The sequence below is a fragment of the Lasiosphaeria miniovina genome (genome assembly GCF_030549165.1).
Source record: "Lasiosphaeria miniovina strain SMH2392-1A chromosome Unknown B0T26scaffold_6, whole genome shotgun sequence".
NCBI lineage: Eukaryota > Fungi > Ascomycota > Sordariomycetes > Sordariales > Lasiosphaeriaceae > Lasiosphaeria > Lasiosphaeria miniovina.
In genome coordinates this window covers 2846112-2864167 of record NW_026848225.1, presented here as the reverse complement: position 1 = coordinate 2864167, position 18056 = coordinate 2846112, and the positions used below count along the sequence as shown (strand labels likewise).

Below are 18056 nucleotides of genomic sequence, written 5' to 3'. Positions count from 1 at the left end.
AAAAGGACGTTATGGGCTGGTGTCCCAAAACTAGGATTAGTTTGGATACGGCAACTATAAGCGGGACATCCCTGGGACTCAGCTCCGCTCAGAGTGATGCTCAGTGCGCCTCAGCTCCTGCTCAGGTTTCAAGCCTAATACGGATTTGGCCAAAAAACGCTGTCAGGGGTGACTATAGAGGTACGTACGTACCTTGATAAGAAAAGAAAACGGCATCAAGTCACCTGCAAGTTAAAACCAACAACCCCCCACCCCACTTTGCCAAAGACAAAAATACCAAAACTCAATGACTAGCCTTTAACAGAAAGAGCAGGGGAAGCACAGGCACCACCTCGTCCTCGTCCGCATGACCATAGAGCTCGCGCCACGTCGGCTGCAATGCGCGCGGGACGTGCCGGGCGTAGACTGAAGAAGTTGTTGTTGTTGTTGTTGTTGTTGCACAGCCGCGAGCGTGATGCCTAGATCACCATGCCGTTGCTTGGCGTGTCAAAGAGTAGCGGCCGCTCTTCGTAGCCGCAGTCTGCGCCGGGAATAGTTTAAAAAAAAGGGGGTTGATTTTAAGTGGGAGTTGGTGGAGGAATGCGGACTGTGCGGGGGGGGGGGTTACCCTTGATCTGTTTCACAATGTCGTTGATGTCTGCGAGAAAGAAATTGCTGCTCGCAGCAGGCCGCGAGAGCGAGTAGAAAGAAACAATCTCGCCAAAGTCATTGTAGAATGGCTAGGGGTTATAATCATGGTAAGCAGATATACTAGATGAGGGTCAGTGCCTCAAGGCCAGACTTCTAATCGCAATGGTCCTGTTGGCGGGGCCCCTGTGTGTCTTTTCCTCATCTCCGTCCGAAACCTCTATGTTTGTGACGTGATCTAGTTATTTGTATTACTGCAATGGTTAGGTAGCTGACGTCCATTCAAATCATTTCTGGGGTCAGTCGGGCGACTTACGGAGGGCGGTAGCATCTCCATTGGTAAGCGCTCTCTTGGTAGCGACGTAGCTTGCAATGCCGAGGTAGATGACCACGTTCTTGCGCTTGCTGAACCATAGAGGCTTCAGACCCCGGATCATGAAGAAGGGGTTCTCGTTGTGGAGCACCATGCTTCTCTCCCTGTGCTGGGGACCCACCAGGGTTGGGAGGGGGAAGTGGGTTGCCTGCATTGTATTCAGGGGCAAGTTGCTTTCTAATTAAGTTGGGAGTTAAATGTTAGTAGTTGGAATAATCGGTACACATTGAGGGAATAGCTCACTTTCAAAGTGTACGGCGGCATCCTCGATCTCCTACAGCTAGCCAAGTGACAGTTGTAGTAGGCTGGCCTGCACACCCACCCCTCGCTGGGCTGGGACAGCGGCAGTAACTATCGACTTCCTTGCTGCCACAGCCTGGTCGGTTCCGAGACAGGAGGCTCTCTTCTCGTGGCATCTTGCTCGACGGCTACCGAAAAGTCTACCGCAGACCTCTCCATGGGATTCAAAGCGTAGAGAAAGCTGAGAGGAGCGTTCGGAGCACCCTGCAGGAAGTTGCGCTGTAAAGGGTGCTGGAGCAGCATGTATAATTGTGCCCTTGCCTCAGGAAAGCCGGGACTTTGGACTGACCATGGCTTTTATTCACAGCCGACACCTTTCGCAAGATTCAGGCGGGACGGCGATTTGGAGAACGAGTTTTACTTTGTTTCTCAACTCTACGACCTTGAATTGACTAGAAACCTTCAAATATCGCCTCGACTTGCTGGCTAATTAGACCGACGTGATAACCAACTACACCATCCGACCTTGTTGCTATTACTAATCCAGCTAGCTGACTCCGCATATGCATGAAGACGCCCGCTCCTCTCCCAAAGTGGTTTCATAACTAGCGTGTCTTGGCCCGTTTCGTTTTGTTTTGTTTTTATATTTTGGTTTCCTTTTCTTACGAATTGTAGTTTGCCTTCCATGTCGCTAGATATCGTGGTTTCACAGTCTATGATTCCACAATCGTCAAAGTTAGGCGAATTGGCTCTTGGTACAATCCCGATTTCAACGATTCTGGTTGGCTGCTATTGTCTAATGGCCTGGTGACCGCCACCGTCCCGATTTCTGCTCCATGACATCCAAATAAAGAAGAAGTAGCAGTTACATCTTCGATATCCAAGGTACTTGGAGCCTAGCGGACGGCAGTATAACTCCCCAGGGTTGAAAAGCTTATTTTTCATTCCTTATTTGAGTGACATATCTCCTTTTCCATTTGCTTTGACCTTGTTGTTACATTTACCTAGACCCAAACAATGCAGGACCCCGGTATATCATGGCGGCCCGGTCGCCCACGAGACGAGTTAGCCGCCGGAAAAGTTGCCGCCGGGGGAAGTGCACGAACTTCAATGGTAGCTCTGATGGAGGGTGGCAGGCTCTTGTGACGGAAAAAGAGTCGGCAGTTGTGCCAAAATGCCCCTGTCTCCGAGTTGGTAGAACGACGTCGAGCCGTGACGGGAAGAGTCGGAGATATTCTGATATCGATACTAGATACGTATGTAACGGGTAGCTGCATCTCTACTGCCGGGTCAGACCGGACTGCGCAGTTCCTGAGCGAGTGGCAGACTACCCAATCGCCTGCCTTCGTTTGAATACCAATACACCCTCGAGCTAATACTTGCCAAATCATAATGCTCTTAAACAACACTCATAATTATAATTACCTACGCTCCGCTACTCGGCAGCCACTGTTATTGCCGGTAATAGAACAAAGCACAACGGGAGGGGCCCGCGGTTGCGCCCATAAGTGGCAACCGAGTGGTATCGGCGAGGCCTGTGCCATGTAGTAGCATGGAGTATTCATCTGCCTTGAACACCATGATTGGCAAGCCGGGACTCGAGCACAATACACGTACACGTACACACACATACACATGCCGGCACGGTCCGAGTCGCGGTTGCAGCGCCTACGAGTGCTTGTCCTAACCCGTCCTACAGACCGCACGCAGGACATGCGGAATCGGCGCTTCCGAGGCGGGCAGGGACAGGCGCCGAATCAGAAAGAGACGTCCCAGACTGCTGTCGCTATACCTACCGAGTCGGCGGCAGGCCGTTTCTAGATAGACAAATTCGCAGACTTGTTCTCCTTGGACTCTGAAGCTACTTGCGGCTAGCTGAATTACGGGACAGGGGAAGGCACATGATTAGGTACGTATTCCAGCGTGGCCTGTAGATGCCGACGTGGTGCCGGGCAGGTAGATATCGGCCACCCCATATCCGAATTCGGCCTGCCCTCAACCGCCCGCGGTAGCATTTTCAGTTTTGCAGCCATGGTGGCGTGATATCGCGCCGGGGGGATTTCAGACAGCACTGGAGATCCGTGCAACTGCGAACAATTACAGCCTAGGTACAGTACTTACTGTACCCAGCTAGCATTGAGTGAGCGAAGAAACTTGCGCAACCGCAAATGTCTTGGCGCAGGGGTTCGCCGGGATTCGGGATCAGTTTAGAGGATAGTAGTGGTGGCAACTGACAGCAGTCATTCTTCGATCATGCATCTTAGTGATAATCTACTTCAGTGAAAGAAAAACAAGCAAACGGCTTGATATTGGAGGCCTCGCAGATCATGGAATTTGTGAATGCATGCGACCTCCTTCCCGAGGGTCAGCACCTAAAAATCGAATCTGGTAAGGGGGGGGGGGTGTGCGTAGCTGTAAAATGCGCACGTCGGGTAAAGAACTAGCAATGGTAGTCATTTGGTCGGGCCAAGAAGTCCCGAGTCGGCGGATGTCGGGGGCGATCGGCATACGGCAGATGTTGATTGAGAAAATGAATCAGGGGGGAGGGGCAAGAGGGGCGGCCGTTGGCCGCGCGCGGGTTTGGGGGGAGTTCCCGTACCCGCTTACCGGTTCAACGGAAGGGGAGAAAAATACGCCCCTACCTAGGCCAAGTAGACACAACGAAAAAGATGGAATTTGTTTGGGCGCTGATGTCAGAGGCCATGGGATGGGAAAACCCGGAACAGAAACGCAGGGTTGTCATGCAGGATAGCGGGAAATTGGACAACAAGAAGGGATCTAATACGCAGAAAATGCAGCCTTCGACAAATTTGGAAAACGCGAGTGTGCTGGGTCCGCCTACAGATAGATACCGGCTCCGGCGAGCACAGTTCACAAACAACAATAGCCGTGAAAACCGCCATAAAAAGCACGACGCTATGGTCTACTGGTATGATAAGGGCGCCCGTGATAAAGCATTGTCGGAACCGGGGAGGGAACCGACAGCGTGTCGCGGCGTGGGTTGTAGGCGTTCAGTAGGATTTTCGCCGTGGAATGGTGTGCGCACAACGTGCTTGGCAGTTCTCCTGGGACGAGCTGACGAAGTTGGCATCGGCTTGTTGACGCCGGCGGCTCGAGGACGGCCCACTAACAGCATCTGCCTTGACTCTTGGCCTGCAGCTGCCGACAATGATAAGCTAGGCCGGACATGTCTTGGCGTTCTTGTCGGGCTCTCATCCCATGCGTCACGAAAACTAAATTGAGGCTTTGACGTGATGTTCGAACGCGGGCATGCATCACGACAGCGGGCCATCTGTGCGAGGTGTGGTGCAGTGTAGAAACTGGATGCGTGGTGAATTTTATCTTCAGGAGTCGTGATGGTCGAGGCATAACAGTACGTACCTGAGCGAGCTCAAAGGGTGTTCCTGGTTGTGTGCATAGCAGCAGCATAATTGGTGAACAGTAGTAGCCTTCGTCTCTTTGGGCCCATACCTTCAGCTCGGCCTCTCTTGTGATTTTTGAGATTTTCACTTTTACCGCCCCGTGTTTTGTCTCCTTTGTCCGCGTGACTTCCTTCCTGGTTTGGACATCGTGGTTCGGTCTCATTTGCCGCCTCAAAAGCGCAAAGCAATCTATCCACGTTTCTCGTTTGGCCGCCCTGCCTGCCCAATCAGGAGTAAGCAAAAATCACATGTCATTCCAGACTCCAGTCCTCGGGCTACCCCGGGTCACGTTCTTGCTGGGTTACGTAAAGAAGGCAAGGGAACAACCCCAGGAACCGCTTGCCGAGCTCACTGGCTCGCCCCTCGCCAAGCGGCCTTGCAATCCGTCGGCCTGTTTCGTCTCGGGATTGGCCCCGGTTGCAGTGTTTCTTTCTCAGCTCCTTTGCAACAGAGTAGCATTTCAAAATAATTATAAGAAAACTGCCCTGGAAAGCATGTGTAAAGCCCCAAGGCTCGGGCAAAGTCGGGACAGGGGTTTTGCTCTTTTACATTGGATTGCCGATGTGCTGGCCTATGACGTGACACCCGAGGCCACTTAGCCAAGGTAGTGGGGAGGTGTGGTTTCAGGCTGCGCACAGTGTTCAACTGCACTTGCAAATTGATGTCTGCAACGTCCTCATGCAGGGAGATAAGAAGCCGAGGCTTATATGTTGGTAGCGGTTAGTGCTGCGTCTCGACGTTGGGACGGGTTCGTGGATGCTGCATTCCATCCATAGGTTGATGCTACAAGTCTTGGTTTTTTTGTCCTTCTCACGTCCAGTTTGGAAGTTGGTGGGGTTCCAAGGTTAACTGCTGGCGGCCCCCGTCATTCTTGGCTTGGCGGCGATCAGAGCCCCGTCACCCGCTGGGGAGAAGTTTTCTCCCACCAACAACTGCGGGGTAAACTTTTCCTGTCTGGATGTCACACTTTCAGAACGAAACCCGGGAGATTCAGGTTGCCAAGCCTGGGCATTTACCAAGCCCTAGGTTGTCACCAAGGAGAGTTTAAGCTGAAATGCGGTGCTAGCTTGGCGGGCTAGCGAGTAAAGAAGACCTCGTTCCGGCCGCGCGTGGCTCACTGGCGAGTTGCCGCGTGGAGAGCCGCCTCTCAGGCAGTTCGAACCGTCCAGCCCTGCTTCGGTGCTTCCTAGTCAAACAGGAAGACGGGGGCACTCTCTACCTGCACGTGTATCCCGGCGTCAACACCGGCACAGCATCAGGCAAAGGCACCTCTGAGAGGCCGCTTCAGAGGCTGCTTCTGCTGACTCGACATGTGTAAACCCCGACGCTAAGATCAAAAATAGAAATCTTTTTCCATGACGATGGGCCATACGGGAGGCAGTTTTGGAGAGGGCCGTCATGTGCCCAACCACGATCCACACGGGGCCGCTCAGCCTCTTTTCCCAGGCGGCTGGCATGGGTTCCTCCTGATGGGTCCATTTCCCCTGACCCCAGACCCGGACTACAGACCGTGGATTTCTGGAAGCTAGACTGAAACCAACACCCGAGTTTCGCGCCTCCCCGGACTCTTCCGAGAGCATCGCATTTGCCTGTCGTGAACAGTGGCAGGCGGGCATCTACCTCTAACTTGAGGTTTAAGAGACGCAAACGCAACTAGATATGTAAGTAGACAGATAGACAGAAACATTGTGTGTACCATTGTACATGTACACGACAACGCACGCTGGAAAAAATCTCTCGCGTCTGCCGAGTTTCGGAGCCAACGTGTGCAGCACTTACTGACTGACTGTACAGGGCAGGGCTGATCTACTGGACCTACCCAGGATTAACCAAAATGGAAAGAACGGGAGCGGGAAGCGGGAAAGCAGCTGGCGACCTCAGGAACCAATTGACCTCCAATTGTAGCCCGATCAGAAATAAAGGCGGTCTTTGCACCGGCTACATGCCTACGACAGTCCTGGCTGTGGTCCTCATTGGCACGGTGTGCAGAGACTGCAGAGTGCAGAGAGCTGCAGGTCAGACAGTGAATGATAACCTAGAAGCCACTGACTTGCACCACGCAATCGTGCACACCGTCCAGGGCCTCCAATTCGGCGGCGACAAACGGTTTAGCTCCGTAGGTCGGCGTTGGTTGTGTCAGTGCAGTCTAAACGAACATGATCGGGTGCCAGTTCCAGGCCAGAAAGTCAGATACAGTGCGCCAGATCCAACCTTACCTTGGTAGGCAGGCAGCTATCGCCACGGCCAGCCAGACCCGCGGGAGTAGGTGACAGGGGTGTTGTCGAGCCAGCTCCGGAAACAATTCGTGGGCCAAGGGGTCCAATCAGTTGGCAGCTGGAGGCCGGGCCAGCGCCCACTTGTAAGCCGTCCGGGCCAGTGGCACTTCACCTGCCTAGTTCCGTTCCGGGCATCACCACCTAGCAAGGGATTTGAAGTGGAAAAGCCACCCTAGGAGTGGAATGCTCGGCTGGCGTCACGCGCAGGCAGGGTGTGTGTGCATTCTAGGCCCCACGGCCATATATACGATGGTCTCCTAGCCACTTGGCCCGTCTGGAGTCTGGACGACTTTTCCCTTATCAAGCACTACCCGGGCCCCAGTTCTCCATCCGCAAGGCTTGTCAACCCTGCAGTGCAGCAAGTGGATTACAACTTGCTTGTCTTCGAGTCCGCAGCGCATCGACCTCCCGGCCTTGTCCCGCATCCCTCGTTGTTGACCAACAGCCCAAACCTAACTGGCCTCGCGCCGCAGAACAAAAAACACTTTAAGAACCATGAAGGACCCCGTTGTCAGAACCGCTTCTCCCTACATCGATCCCTCTGTCAAAGGACCTCGCTCGCAGCAACTCTCTTCTGAACATCCCACAAACATCCGCAAAAGCAAGTCTGCCCTCTACCTCTGCCTCTGCCTCCTCTCCCTTCCATGCCATGCCCTTCTCCGGGCCGCGCCTGCCATGGCCGCGCCTGTCCTCTCTGCCCCTATCCTCTCCCCTTCCCATTGTCTCCGTCTCTCTCGGCCGGCTCCCGGTGCGCTCTCGTAGCTTCCAGGATGGGCCATCTCGCTAACACCCCCCGTATTAGTGATTTCCAATACCGTCAACAAGACCGGCCTCCACCCGAGCGGTGTGCAGTAAGTCTGAATCCGAATCACAGCTCTGCTCTCGCCAGACCTTTTAGATCTTGTGCTTACGATGTTCTCCCTCCAGGCCCCAACATGAACACACTGAGCTAGGTACGCCAAACGGGTCAATCTCAGTCGTGCCGTGCAGCACCCCGTGTTCTAGTGCGTGTCTCTAACAAGCAGGCTACAGAGGAGGAGCTCCACGAGAAGGCCCACATCGACTATGACAGAGTCGCTATCGTGAGTCAGAACCCGCGCACCAATGCCGTTCACATTCGGCAGCGCTGACCGCGCTTGCCTACCTGCTCTAGATTCCCAACCCCTCAGTGGCGGCCCTCTACGAGGACGCATTGGTGTACGAGACGGGCACGGCCATCACATCGAGCGGCGCCTTGACCGCGTACTCGGGCAAGAAGACCGGGCGGTCGCCGCTAGACAAGCGTATCGTCAAGGAGCCGACGTCCGAAAACGATATCTGGTATGTCTTTGTGTTGTGGGCGGCTGGTTGCACAGACAGCTTTTGCTCCATCCATACCATTCCCATTGCCCATTGGCAGCCTGGGAGTGAAACACATTCCGCTGTTGTCAGGTGCTCGTAGTCGATGCTAACCGCGTTTTGCTGCTAGGTGGGGCCCTGTGAACAAGCCGATGACTCCCGAGGTAAGACATTTTTATTTATTCGTCTTTGGTTCTATCTTCCATTCGGCCGGTCCGCATGCCGTTTTCGCCTGCCGTTTCCACCCGCCGGCTGGGCTGTGAAATGCTGCTCCGCAAACACTCTCAGCCGAGTGTCACTAGGCAATGGACACGAGGTGCATTTACCGTGATCGCCCCCTTCGCAACTCGGTAAAGGCGCAGTCCAATTGCGCGAACGCCATGAATCTTGTGCTGCCTCGGCTTTAAGATCGCCCTGGCAATAATGCACGTGCGGCATCTGGCTGCGCGGTCGGTGATGGCGGGCGCTCGTCACTCTTGGGTCGTCGTGCAGCTGTCCCTCCCCTCGCCATCTGCAGTACCTACCCCTGTCGTTTTCGTCATGGCTGCAAGCCTTCGTCCCAAGCCATGCACCCCGCTCCCGAGATCCGACCACACGCCGCAAGCGGGAGCCTCCCCCGCACCAATTAGACAAAAACGGCTTCACCATGGCGTGGAACCCCTGTCACGTTGTTTTGCTGCAAATGCAGACGCAGACGCAAATGCAGATGCAATGCGTCTTCTATTCCAGATGAGAGGCTAACAACGCTGGTTCGTGACAGGTGTGGAAAATCAACCGCGAGCGCGCCATTGACTACCTCAACACGCGGAATCGCATCTACGTCGTCGACGGCTACGCGGGATGGGACGAGAAGTATCGCATCCGCGTGCGCGTCGTCTGCGCCCGCGCCTACCATGCTCTCTTCATGCGCAACATGCTCATCCGCCCGCCCCGTGAGGAGCTCGAGCACTTCCACCCCGACTACACCATCTACAATGCCGGCTCCTTCCCTGCCAACCGCTACACCGAGAGCATGACCTCGGGCACCTCGGTCGCCATCAACTTCGCCGAGAAGGAGATGGTCATCCTGGGCACCGAGTATGCCGGCGAGATGAAGAAGGGCGTCTTCACCGTCATGTTCTACGAGGGTCCCATCAAGCACAACATCCTGACCCTGCACTCGTCCGCGAACGAGGGCCAGGACGGCGACGTAACCCTCTTCTTCGGCCTTTCAGGAACCGGCAAGACCACCTTGTCAGCTGACCCCAACCGCCGCCTCATCGGTGACGACGAGCACTGCTGGAGCGACCGTGGCGTATTCAACATTGAGGGCGGCTGCTATGCCAAGACCATTGGCCTGTCGGCCGAGAAGGAGCCTGATATCTTTGGCGCCATCCGCTACGGCTCGGTCCTCGAGAACGTCGTCTTCGACCAGGACACGCGCGATGTCGACTACGACGACTCCACGCTGACCGAGAACACGCGGTGCGCGTACCCGATCGAGTACATCAGCAACGCCAAGATCCCGTGTCTCTCGCCCAGCCACCCGTCCAACATCATCCTACTCACCTGCGACGCCAGGGGTGTGCTACCGCCCATCTCCAAGCTGAACAGCGCCCAGACCATGTTCCACTTCATCAGCGGCTACACCTCCAAGATGGCCGGCACCGAGGACGGCATCCTGGAGCCCCAGGCCACCTTCTCGTCGTGCTTCGCCCAGCCCTTCCTCGCGCTGCACCCCATGCGCTACGCCAAGATGCTCGCCGACAAGATGGAGAACCACAACACCAACGCGTGGCTGCTCAACACGGGCTGGGTCGGCGCCGGCTTCGCCCACGGCGGCAAGCGCTGCCCGCTCAAGTACACGCGCGCCATCCTCGACGCCATCCACAGCGGCGAGCTGGCCAAGGTCGAGTACGAGAACTACGAGGTCTTCAACCTCTCGGTGCCCCAGACCTGCCCCAACGTGCCCGCCGAGCTCCTCAACCCCAAGAAGGCCTGGACCGCCGGCAGCGACAGCTTCAACAAGGAGGTCACCAAGCTCGGCTCCCTTTTCCTCGAGAACTTCAAGAAGTACTCGAGCGAGGCCACCGAGGACGTCATCAAGGCCGGCCCCGTCGTATAAAGCCATGTCACGACCCCACAACGAATCATTTGCGGCTTTTCTTCTTTTCTAATGATAAGAGAAAAGAGAAATAATGCGCCAAGATCCGATTCCTATTGTGCTCTTAGCCGAACGCCCTACCCGTCGCTCTAGCAGATGAAATAGTCGACGAAAGATGAAAATCACCCCCTTTTCTTTCAAGACACGTCGTGCTGCGAATCAGCATTGCATGCATTGCCTCTAGGCGCTCTTTCTTTTTTTTTTTTTTTTTTTAGTCTTTTACTTCCTTGTTATTGTATCTGTCTGGATATAATTCATTTTTCATTTTCCTTTTTTCTTCTCTCTCGTCGTTCATGAACGGTCCACGGTGTAGTGGGTGTGTGATCCCCATTCTAGAGATAGGATCGTTAGCCCTGTCAGTCGTCAGTCAGTCAGTCAGTCAGTCAGTCAGTCTTCGAACAGTCGAAGACTGTGCGTGCGCATGGGATTATGGGGGATAACAACATGGGAATGGGCCCATCATCGGGCCCATTGTTGGGGAAGCAAAAATAACCCGAGGTTGATCGGCGACGGGGGGTTTGCATCATATTGCAACTAGTCTAGTCTAGTTCCTTCGGGGTTGAATGAGAAGAGACAACATTTCAGTAATGCTGCGCCGTGCCGTGTTGTCCCTTTGTGAATTGAACCTTGAGGTTTTGGCACTTTGAGAACTCTTCGCCCTGTCTCATCTCACCAGACAAGACTGTGTGGATGCTCTTGCTGCTTGGTATTATGCCGTGTCGTTGGCGGCTGTCTAAATGTGAGCAACATAGTTCTGGCAGGTTACTTCCTGATCTTATGTCTTTGTACAGTTTTTCCATGCCGGGTAAGATGGCTTGCGTTTGACACTCTACCCCGCCCCATTCAACGTCTTTTATCTGCAGCCAACCGTCATGCCCATTCCCATGCGCAATGATTTGACTTAGTCTCGCTAACATTCATCATCATGCCTCGATCGCTCCAAACGTGGTACCTTGCACAACCATTGCCGCGGCACCACCGCCGCCTGCTACCTTCGCACGCAAATGATCCAGTTGAGCGAGCCGACGGGCCACATGAAGGACTCGCGGCCGGAGCGCACCTCCCAGCGGGCGAGCTCGGCGTCGCCGCCCGCGGCGCCGCACGAGCGCAGCAGCGCCTCGACCTCGTCGGGCGTGCGCGTGCGCAGCGCCGACATCCAGCCGTCGAAGACGAGCACGAACGGCAGGATGGGCACCAGGTACGTGAAGAAGAGCGTCGCCGGCGACCGCCACACCAGCGCGTAGTACGGCGCCAAGACCAGCACCCCGAGCCCGAACAGGCAGCACGTCAAGAAGCCGAGCAGGTTGCGGTCTTGCAGCTCGAATATCCTATACCGTAAAACGGGGGTTAGGCTAGACATGCGAAGAGAGAGAGGAGGAGAAGAGACGCACCCGAACCCGTCGCTCGTCTCGACCGTGTTCTTGAGGATCGCCTTGGCCAGCGGGTCGTCAAAGTGGTGGAAGGCCAGGTTGAAGAGGCGGAACACCTTCTTGCCCTCGGCCTTGTAGCGGCCGACGAGTTCGGCGGGGGCGTGGGCCGCGTCGACGGACCCGGCCTCGAACGTGACGTTGGGGCTGAGCGCCGCCGCCTTCTCCCAGTCGTCGACGTGCGGGTGCAGGTCCGTCAGCACGAAGCGCACGGGTGCTTCGGCTGCCGCGACCGCGGCGTAGCTCGGGTGCGGCGGGGACGGGGACGACGAGGCCGACACGCCGTTAGGGACGGGGGCTGCGGGGCTCGGCGCCGGCGAGCAGCCGAGCGCGGCGTTGAGGTGCTTCTCGATCGAGGGCGTCGGCCCGCCGCCGCCCGCGCAAAAGTCGATAAAGACATAGTCGCGCACCGTCGTCTTGAGGTTGCTGTAGAGCAGCTTCGCGACAAGGTGGGCTGGGGAGCTCCGTTGGAGAATTGGAACCTAATGGGTTGTGGCAGTCAGATATGTAGTCTCGGCCCGCGTTCGTGCGACGGTTCCGGTAGACACCCGGTATGTGGTAACTCACGTGGGTAGTCCAGGCCAAGGTCAGCGCCGCCTGGACGCGAGCTCGAAGGAAGCTTGGGAACCTAGCAGTCGCAGTAGGCAGGCCATGTTAGGATCTGCAGCCATGGCCGCCGGGTATGGGCGTGCCAGAAGCAGAGCCGGCTCACCAGGTCTGGTCGTCGATCTCGAAGAGATGCATGCGGGGGAGGAAAGGCGCCATCGCTTCGGACTGGATGGATGGGCCGGGGTTAAAAAGGTCAATGGCGTCGTGGCTCTCCAGCTAGCCCTAGACCTAAGGATCTTTAGTAGGGAGGCTAAAGTATTTCGTGCTTCGGTGGGCGTGTTGTTGTCGAACACGTGTAGGTTAATGTGCGTGCAGTGGCGTTGTCTGGAAACCACGTCGAGCAGGAGAGAAGCCTCATCTCGATTTTGTTCTAGGCTGCGTCTCGGGTTAGGTATGACGTCTCAGTGTCGCGAATGGGGCGGGGAAATGGTTTCAGTGCTTCAATGGTTGACCCCTGTAGGAAAACTCGATGCCTGTGCGTTCCTGCATTCAGCTGCTTCCAGGTCGGAGAAACATTTTGTGGGCAACTGTACGGAGTACTGTACATACATACCGTAATTCGGGCGGGTTTGCCAAGCGCGGTCGGCGTTTTAGTCTTCGTCCAGTAATGGCGGGAAGCTAAGTTTCCGTCAAGTCCATGACCGCTTTTCATCCCATTCCATTACTTACCCACTCCGTGCCGAATGCGCGGAAGCAGGACTTCTCCAAGACTTATACACCGCCAGCGCTGACTTTCTGCTTCTTCGATCGATATTTTCTCATCTAGATGTACCGCAGAGCATGGATTATTGACCCGATTACTTCTGCATTTTCGTGATTTGTGATCCCAACCAACGCACCGTCTCTCCGCCCATTAGTAACACCCGGACGGAGGGTGCCATGGGCGTTCTCCTTGGCTGGGCGCAATACGTCGTGTGCGCCGTCGTGCTTGCGCTTCTCGTGCGCACCCGGTGGAACACAAGGACTATAGTCGCAAGCAATGGCAGGGCTCTGAGGTAATCAGCTGCATTTGCTACCTCTCCCGCAGCATCTTCACTATTCGCGGGTCTGACAAGCCGTGACACCGACAGAAAACCCCCCGACACTCTGCCGCTCGTCGGCAATGGCATCAAGTTTCTCCAGTCCCGGTGGAAGCTGTTCGGCTGGTTTGACAAGTGTCAGCGCCAGTTTGGCTACGAGACGGTTGCACTCACCGTGCCCACGTTGCCTCCCGGCGTTCTCATTCACGACCCCCGGAATCTCGAGTTCGTCTTCAAACATGAAGGCGTCTTCACAAAGGGGAACTTTGTCAAGGGCCGATCTTGGGACCTCTTTGGTTGGCAGCTATCCATACCGGTACTCCGTTGCTTCGTGTGGCTAATGCGTAGATAACCTTGCAGGTAACGGAATCATCAATGCCGATGGCGAGTTGTGGAAGCTACAGAGAAAGGCGGGCTTGGCCTTTCTCAACACAGCCAATCTTCGGGTCCTCACCGAAGTCGCTCTCCCTCAGTATCTGTTCGAGAGTGTCAACGAGATCAAGGCAACTATCGGCGAAGAGGTAATCGACCTGCAACATGTCTTTCATGAGATCACAACCAAGCTGATGGGTCGCATGGCTTACAACGTAAGCCGCCACGTTTCCAGTTGTCTGTTCACCGGCTGTCAGCCGCATTTCTAAACTATCTATCTCACAGATGGAAATGCATGCCGACGATGAATTCGGCACGGCCTTCGACTATGCCTCTGGTGGAACTGCTGAACGCTTCCAGAACCCTCTATGGTTCATCACGGAGTTATTCTTTGGGTCCAAGCTCCGAAAGTCCATCTCGATTGTCAAAGACTTTGGGGGGCGCATAGTCGCGAAGGCAGTCCACGACCGGCGAGGCCAAAAAGATGAGAAATCCGAGGTAGAGCAGGATGATGGAGAGAGAAAGCTCGACCAAATCTCGGGCAGTCTTATCCAGTCCCTCCTCGACGCCATTGGAGACGAACAAATGGTCGCCGATGCTGCCCTGACCTACCTCTCTGCTGGCAGAGACACCACAGGCCAGGCCCTGACGTGGACCTTCTACCTCTTGATGAGGCATCGGGACGTTGCGGACAAGGTTCGGCAAGAAGTCCAGCGACTGTTCGGAGAACGGGGCGTGTCGCCAGCGCAGGAACGCTTCGACTCGACCCTGTTTACCCCCGTTTCCATGCCATACTCCATGGCCGTCTTTTACGAGGCCCTGCGCCTGTATCCGCCGATTCCCTTTGAGATCAGGCAGTGCATGGAGGACGTGACGCTGCCAGACGGGACGTGTTTGCCCAAGCACTCAGTCCTCGTCTGGTGTCTGTGGGCAATGCACCGGTCTAAGGTCACCTGGGGCGACGACGCCGACGAGTTCAGGCCTGAGCGGTTCTTGGAGCATGGGAAGCTCGTGTCCAAAAGCTCGACCGAATTCCCCGTTTTTTACGGGGGGGCTAGGACCTGCCTTGGCAAGAAGATGGCAGAGGCCATTGCCGTCCAGGTCATACCGACTATGGCGTGGCTGTTTAACTTTACTCCGGTGGACCAGAACGAGAGGGTCAGCAAGACCAGCTTGACCATGCCCATGAAGGACGGGTTGCCTGTCAGGGTCGAGGTTGCATCAAGAGCGCGAGGCTTGTCTCTCGAGACGCAATAATAGACGAGTCTAATAACAAGGGTTAGGGTTCGATCCTTTGTATTGGGCCAATGCAACACAAGCTGCTTTTTCCCCTCCCTCGCTTCTCCTCGATCCTAGTTTCAAGTTGACGCAACAGTGATCAGAATAGGCCGTCTGGGATCGGGGCTCGAGTGCCCCCTCCCTTCTTCAGAATATTGTGTCGTCACTGTCCGTCCAAGACACAACTGACCCACAAAGAGTTCCGAATACAACCTGGGACAGAACAAACTGCTCCCTCGTAATACCCCCAATCTCATTTGTCTCGAATCCATATATACATATACATATTCCAAGGTAGCTGCGGTGTTCTCGGTGTACTCTACAAGATCGACCAATTTAGTCGGAGGTGAAATTGGATAGCATTGGATGAACGTGCGTGGATCACGCCAACAGCCTGAGCACATTTTTGGAAACAGACTCTTCAATCGCATTGTTGATCCAGCAAGACAAGACTGGGAGGACGGACTATGTCGTTCGTCAACAGGCTCCTCGGCCTGACCAACTTCAAGAACCCGCTGCTGCGGACGCTCGTGCCCAGCGTGTCGGCCGCCTTCGCCATCCAGACGGCCTTTGCCATCCCGTCCATCGCCGCCCAGTCCGACCGCTTCTACGACTTCTCGGGCGCGCTGAGCTTCGTCACCGTCACGGCCCTAAGCCTGTACCTCCCTGCTCTGCGAGCGCGCTACGCAGCGCCGCTGTCGTCGTCTTCGAAAGCTGTCGCGCTCCCCAGCTTGCTTGCCCCCTTTAAAGGAGCCGGGGAGCCACTTGGCTTCGATTGGCGGCAGGTTGTCCTGAGCGGCGCCGTCGTCATCTGGGCCACTAGACGTGAGTTGAAATGAAACCTTGTGGCCGGGAACTAGGCCGGACGCATTAGGGACCTCGCTGACGGCCGCGTTTCGCACCCCACACCCAACAGTGGGATCCTACTTGTTCCAGCGCGTCCTGCAGGAGGGCAAGGATTCGCGCTTCGACGAGATCAAGAAGACGCCGTCCAAGTTCTGCGTCGCCTTCATGGCGCAGGCCACGTGGGTGTCGCTGAGCCTGATGCCCATAATGGCCGTCAACTCGGTGCCGGCCGCCGCGCTGGCCGGCGGCGCGAGGCTCAGGCTCACGGACCTGCTCGGCCTGTCGCTGTATCTCGGCGGCATCGCGTTCGAGATCGTCGCCGACCGCCAGAAATCCAGGTGGACTCGCGAGAAGCGCGCCAAGTTGCACGACGAGCAGTTTCTGACCAAGGGGTTGTGGAGTAAGAGGTGTGTGATTTTTTTTGTCCTGGCTACCCCTTTTGTGTCGCCTTCCCGCCGCGATGTCCTCCTTTGCTACCTAGCCCTCGTTCGCATCTCGTCCCGCACATAGACTGACCTACGGCGGCCCCCTTTTGGTCCAACAGCCGACACCCGAACTACTTTGGCGAATCGACGCTGTGGCTCGGCCTAGCGACGGCCTCGGCCGGCGTGCTTCTCGCGCGCCCCGTACAGGCCGTGCTGGGCGGCCTGAGCCCCGCCGTCGCGCTGTCGCTGTGCTATGTCAGCCCCGCCTTTGTCACGTTTCTACTACTCAAGGTCAGCGGCGTGCCCCTGAGCGAGAAGAAGTACGACCGCCTCTACGGCGGCCGCAAGGACTACCAGGACTGGAAGCGGAACACGCCCAAGTTCTTTCCGAATCTGTTCTGACATGCCGCTGTTGGCAGTGTATTCTGTTGGTTGGCAAGGGGGGCGGATGGCTTGGCCCTGTTCGAGGTTGGATAGACTCGGAAGTGTTCAGCGAAAGTATTTCTCAGTTTCATTGTAATTACTCTGCGGCGTATATTAAACAGATACTACCAAAGCAATATAATACCGTCTTCGTAAGGTCGTAGCAGCTGCATGTATTATAGAGATGCGGCGTGAACTTCTTGCTGTAACAAAAACCACCTTTCCATCATCCTCCTCCGGGAGTCAACCCGCAGGCTACGCCAAAGACTCACAAGCAACGCCAGTCAAACGTCGAAATGCATTACATATTAAATAAGAAAACAAGTATCAGATCTCGTTCAGCCAGAGGCGCCTTTCTAGGCGTGCCTCTCTTCTGCTATCCGTTTTTAATCCAAGAATTGACACTCCCGTCCAAAGACCGACTCGAACCCAACTCTCCCTCTCACGTATATCCATATCTGCCTGACAAACCCCTTTTTTACACAAACAAAGTTGGCCGATGGTATCCCTCGCCAAGCCGGGTATCAAGAAACGAACAACATGACCCCCCCCCTTAAAAAAAAGGAAAAGAAGATGTCTCTTATTTCTTGGACATCATCAGCCTCAGGAACTCGTCCTCGTCGACGCCGCCCTTGCCCGAGGCATCAAACTCCTCGATCATGGCGAGCATGTCGGCGTCGGGGATGTTGTTGCCGACCTGGGCGCTGACGCGGCGCAGGTCGTCCTGGGAGATGATGCCCTTGCCGTCGACATCGAACAGGCGGAAGGCGCGCAGCAGCTCCTCGCGCGGGTCGCGCTGGCGGATCAGCGTGCCGGCGATGGCCTGGGCGGTGGGCAGATTGAACAGCCGGTACACGGGCGGACACTCCTGGTCCAGCGGCCAGCTGGGCGGCTTCTGCCCGTGCCGCACCAGCAGGTCGTACGTCTGCGTCTTGGGCAGCTCGAAACCCAGCGCCCGCAGCACGAACCGGAACTCCTCGTACGACAGCAGCCCGTCCTTGTTGGAGTCGAAGAGGTCGAACTGGGGGGGCGTGTTAGTCTCGTGTGTTTGTCTTTGAACGGACACCTGTCTGGGCTGGTAGAGACAAGAGAAGTAACATGACATACCGCTTCGCCCACGCGCGTCTTTTGCTCGTCCGAGAGCTTGCTAAAGTCCTCCCGCGCCGGGATTGTGTATTGTATTGCGCGCCCGGACGATGCCATGGCTGGAGGTGCTGTGTTCGAGACGATAGCGTATG

The 18056-nt window shown here is 55.8% G+C and overlaps 6 protein-coding genes across 6 annotated transcripts; 3 read left to right on the top strand and 3 right to left on the bottom strand.

Moving 5' to 3' along the window:
• Positions 1-458: 458 nt before the first annotated feature.
• B0T26DRAFT_679193 (uncharacterized protein) lies at positions 459-1592 on the bottom strand (the record flags this gene model as incomplete). Its single annotated transcript, XM_060440320.1, has 7 exons — positions 459-520; positions 608-719; positions 846-865; positions 944-1148; positions 1244-1280; positions 1353-1531; positions 1590-1592. 7 exons carry the CDS (start codon positions 1590-1592, stop codon positions 459-461), a joined length of 618 nt encoding a protein of 205 aa, XP_060293131.1.
• Positions 1593-7049: 5457 nt separating this feature from the next.
• B0T26DRAFT_723212 (phosphoenolpyruvate carboxykinase-domain-containing protein) lies at positions 7050-10632 on the top strand. The gene is made up of 7 exons (XM_060442618.1): positions 7050-7539; positions 7741-7789; positions 7866-7891; positions 7971-8020; positions 8092-8258; positions 8407-8440; positions 9037-10632. The coding sequence occupies exons 1-7, from the start codon at positions 7434-7436 to the stop codon at positions 10378-10380; spliced, it is 1776 nt and encodes a 591-aa protein (XP_060293130.1). The 5' UTR covers positions 7050-7433; the 3' UTR covers positions 10381-10632.
• Positions 10633-11407: 775 nt separating this feature from the next.
• B0T26DRAFT_679190 (uncharacterized protein) lies at positions 11408-12611 on the bottom strand (the record flags this gene model as incomplete). The annotated part of the gene is made up of 4 exons (XM_060440319.1): positions 11408-11747; positions 11811-12328; positions 12414-12474; positions 12559-12611. 4 exons carry the CDS (start codon positions 12609-12611, stop codon positions 11408-11410), a joined length of 972 nt encoding a protein of 323 aa, XP_060293129.1.
• A 385-nt stretch (positions 12612-12996) lies between these two features.
• B0T26DRAFT_723189 (cytochrome P450) lies at positions 12997-15456 on the top strand. The gene is made up of 4 exons (XM_060442617.1): positions 12997-13450; positions 13526-13770; positions 13835-14061; positions 14132-15456. The coding sequence occupies exons 1-4, from the start codon at positions 13335-13337 to the stop codon at positions 15101-15103; spliced, it is 1560 nt and encodes a 519-aa protein (XP_060293128.1). The 5' UTR covers positions 12997-13334; the 3' UTR covers positions 15104-15456.
• Positions 15436-16974, top strand: B0T26DRAFT_723183 (uncharacterized protein). The gene is made up of 3 exons (XM_060442616.1): positions 15436-15949; positions 16041-16377; positions 16515-16974. Exons 1-3 carry the CDS (start codon positions 15592-15594, stop codon positions 16795-16797), a joined length of 978 nt encoding a protein of 325 aa, XP_060293127.1. The 5' UTR covers positions 15436-15591; the 3' UTR covers positions 16798-16974.
• A 424-nt stretch (positions 16975-17398) lies between these two features.
• On the bottom strand, positions 17399-18021 carry B0T26DRAFT_653726 (uncharacterized protein; the record flags this gene model as incomplete). Its single annotated transcript, XM_060438483.1, has 2 exons — positions 17399-17839; positions 17926-18021. 2 exons carry the CDS (start codon positions 18019-18021, stop codon positions 17399-17401), a joined length of 537 nt encoding a protein of 178 aa, XP_060293126.1.
• Between the last annotated feature and the right edge of the window lie 35 nt (positions 18022-18056).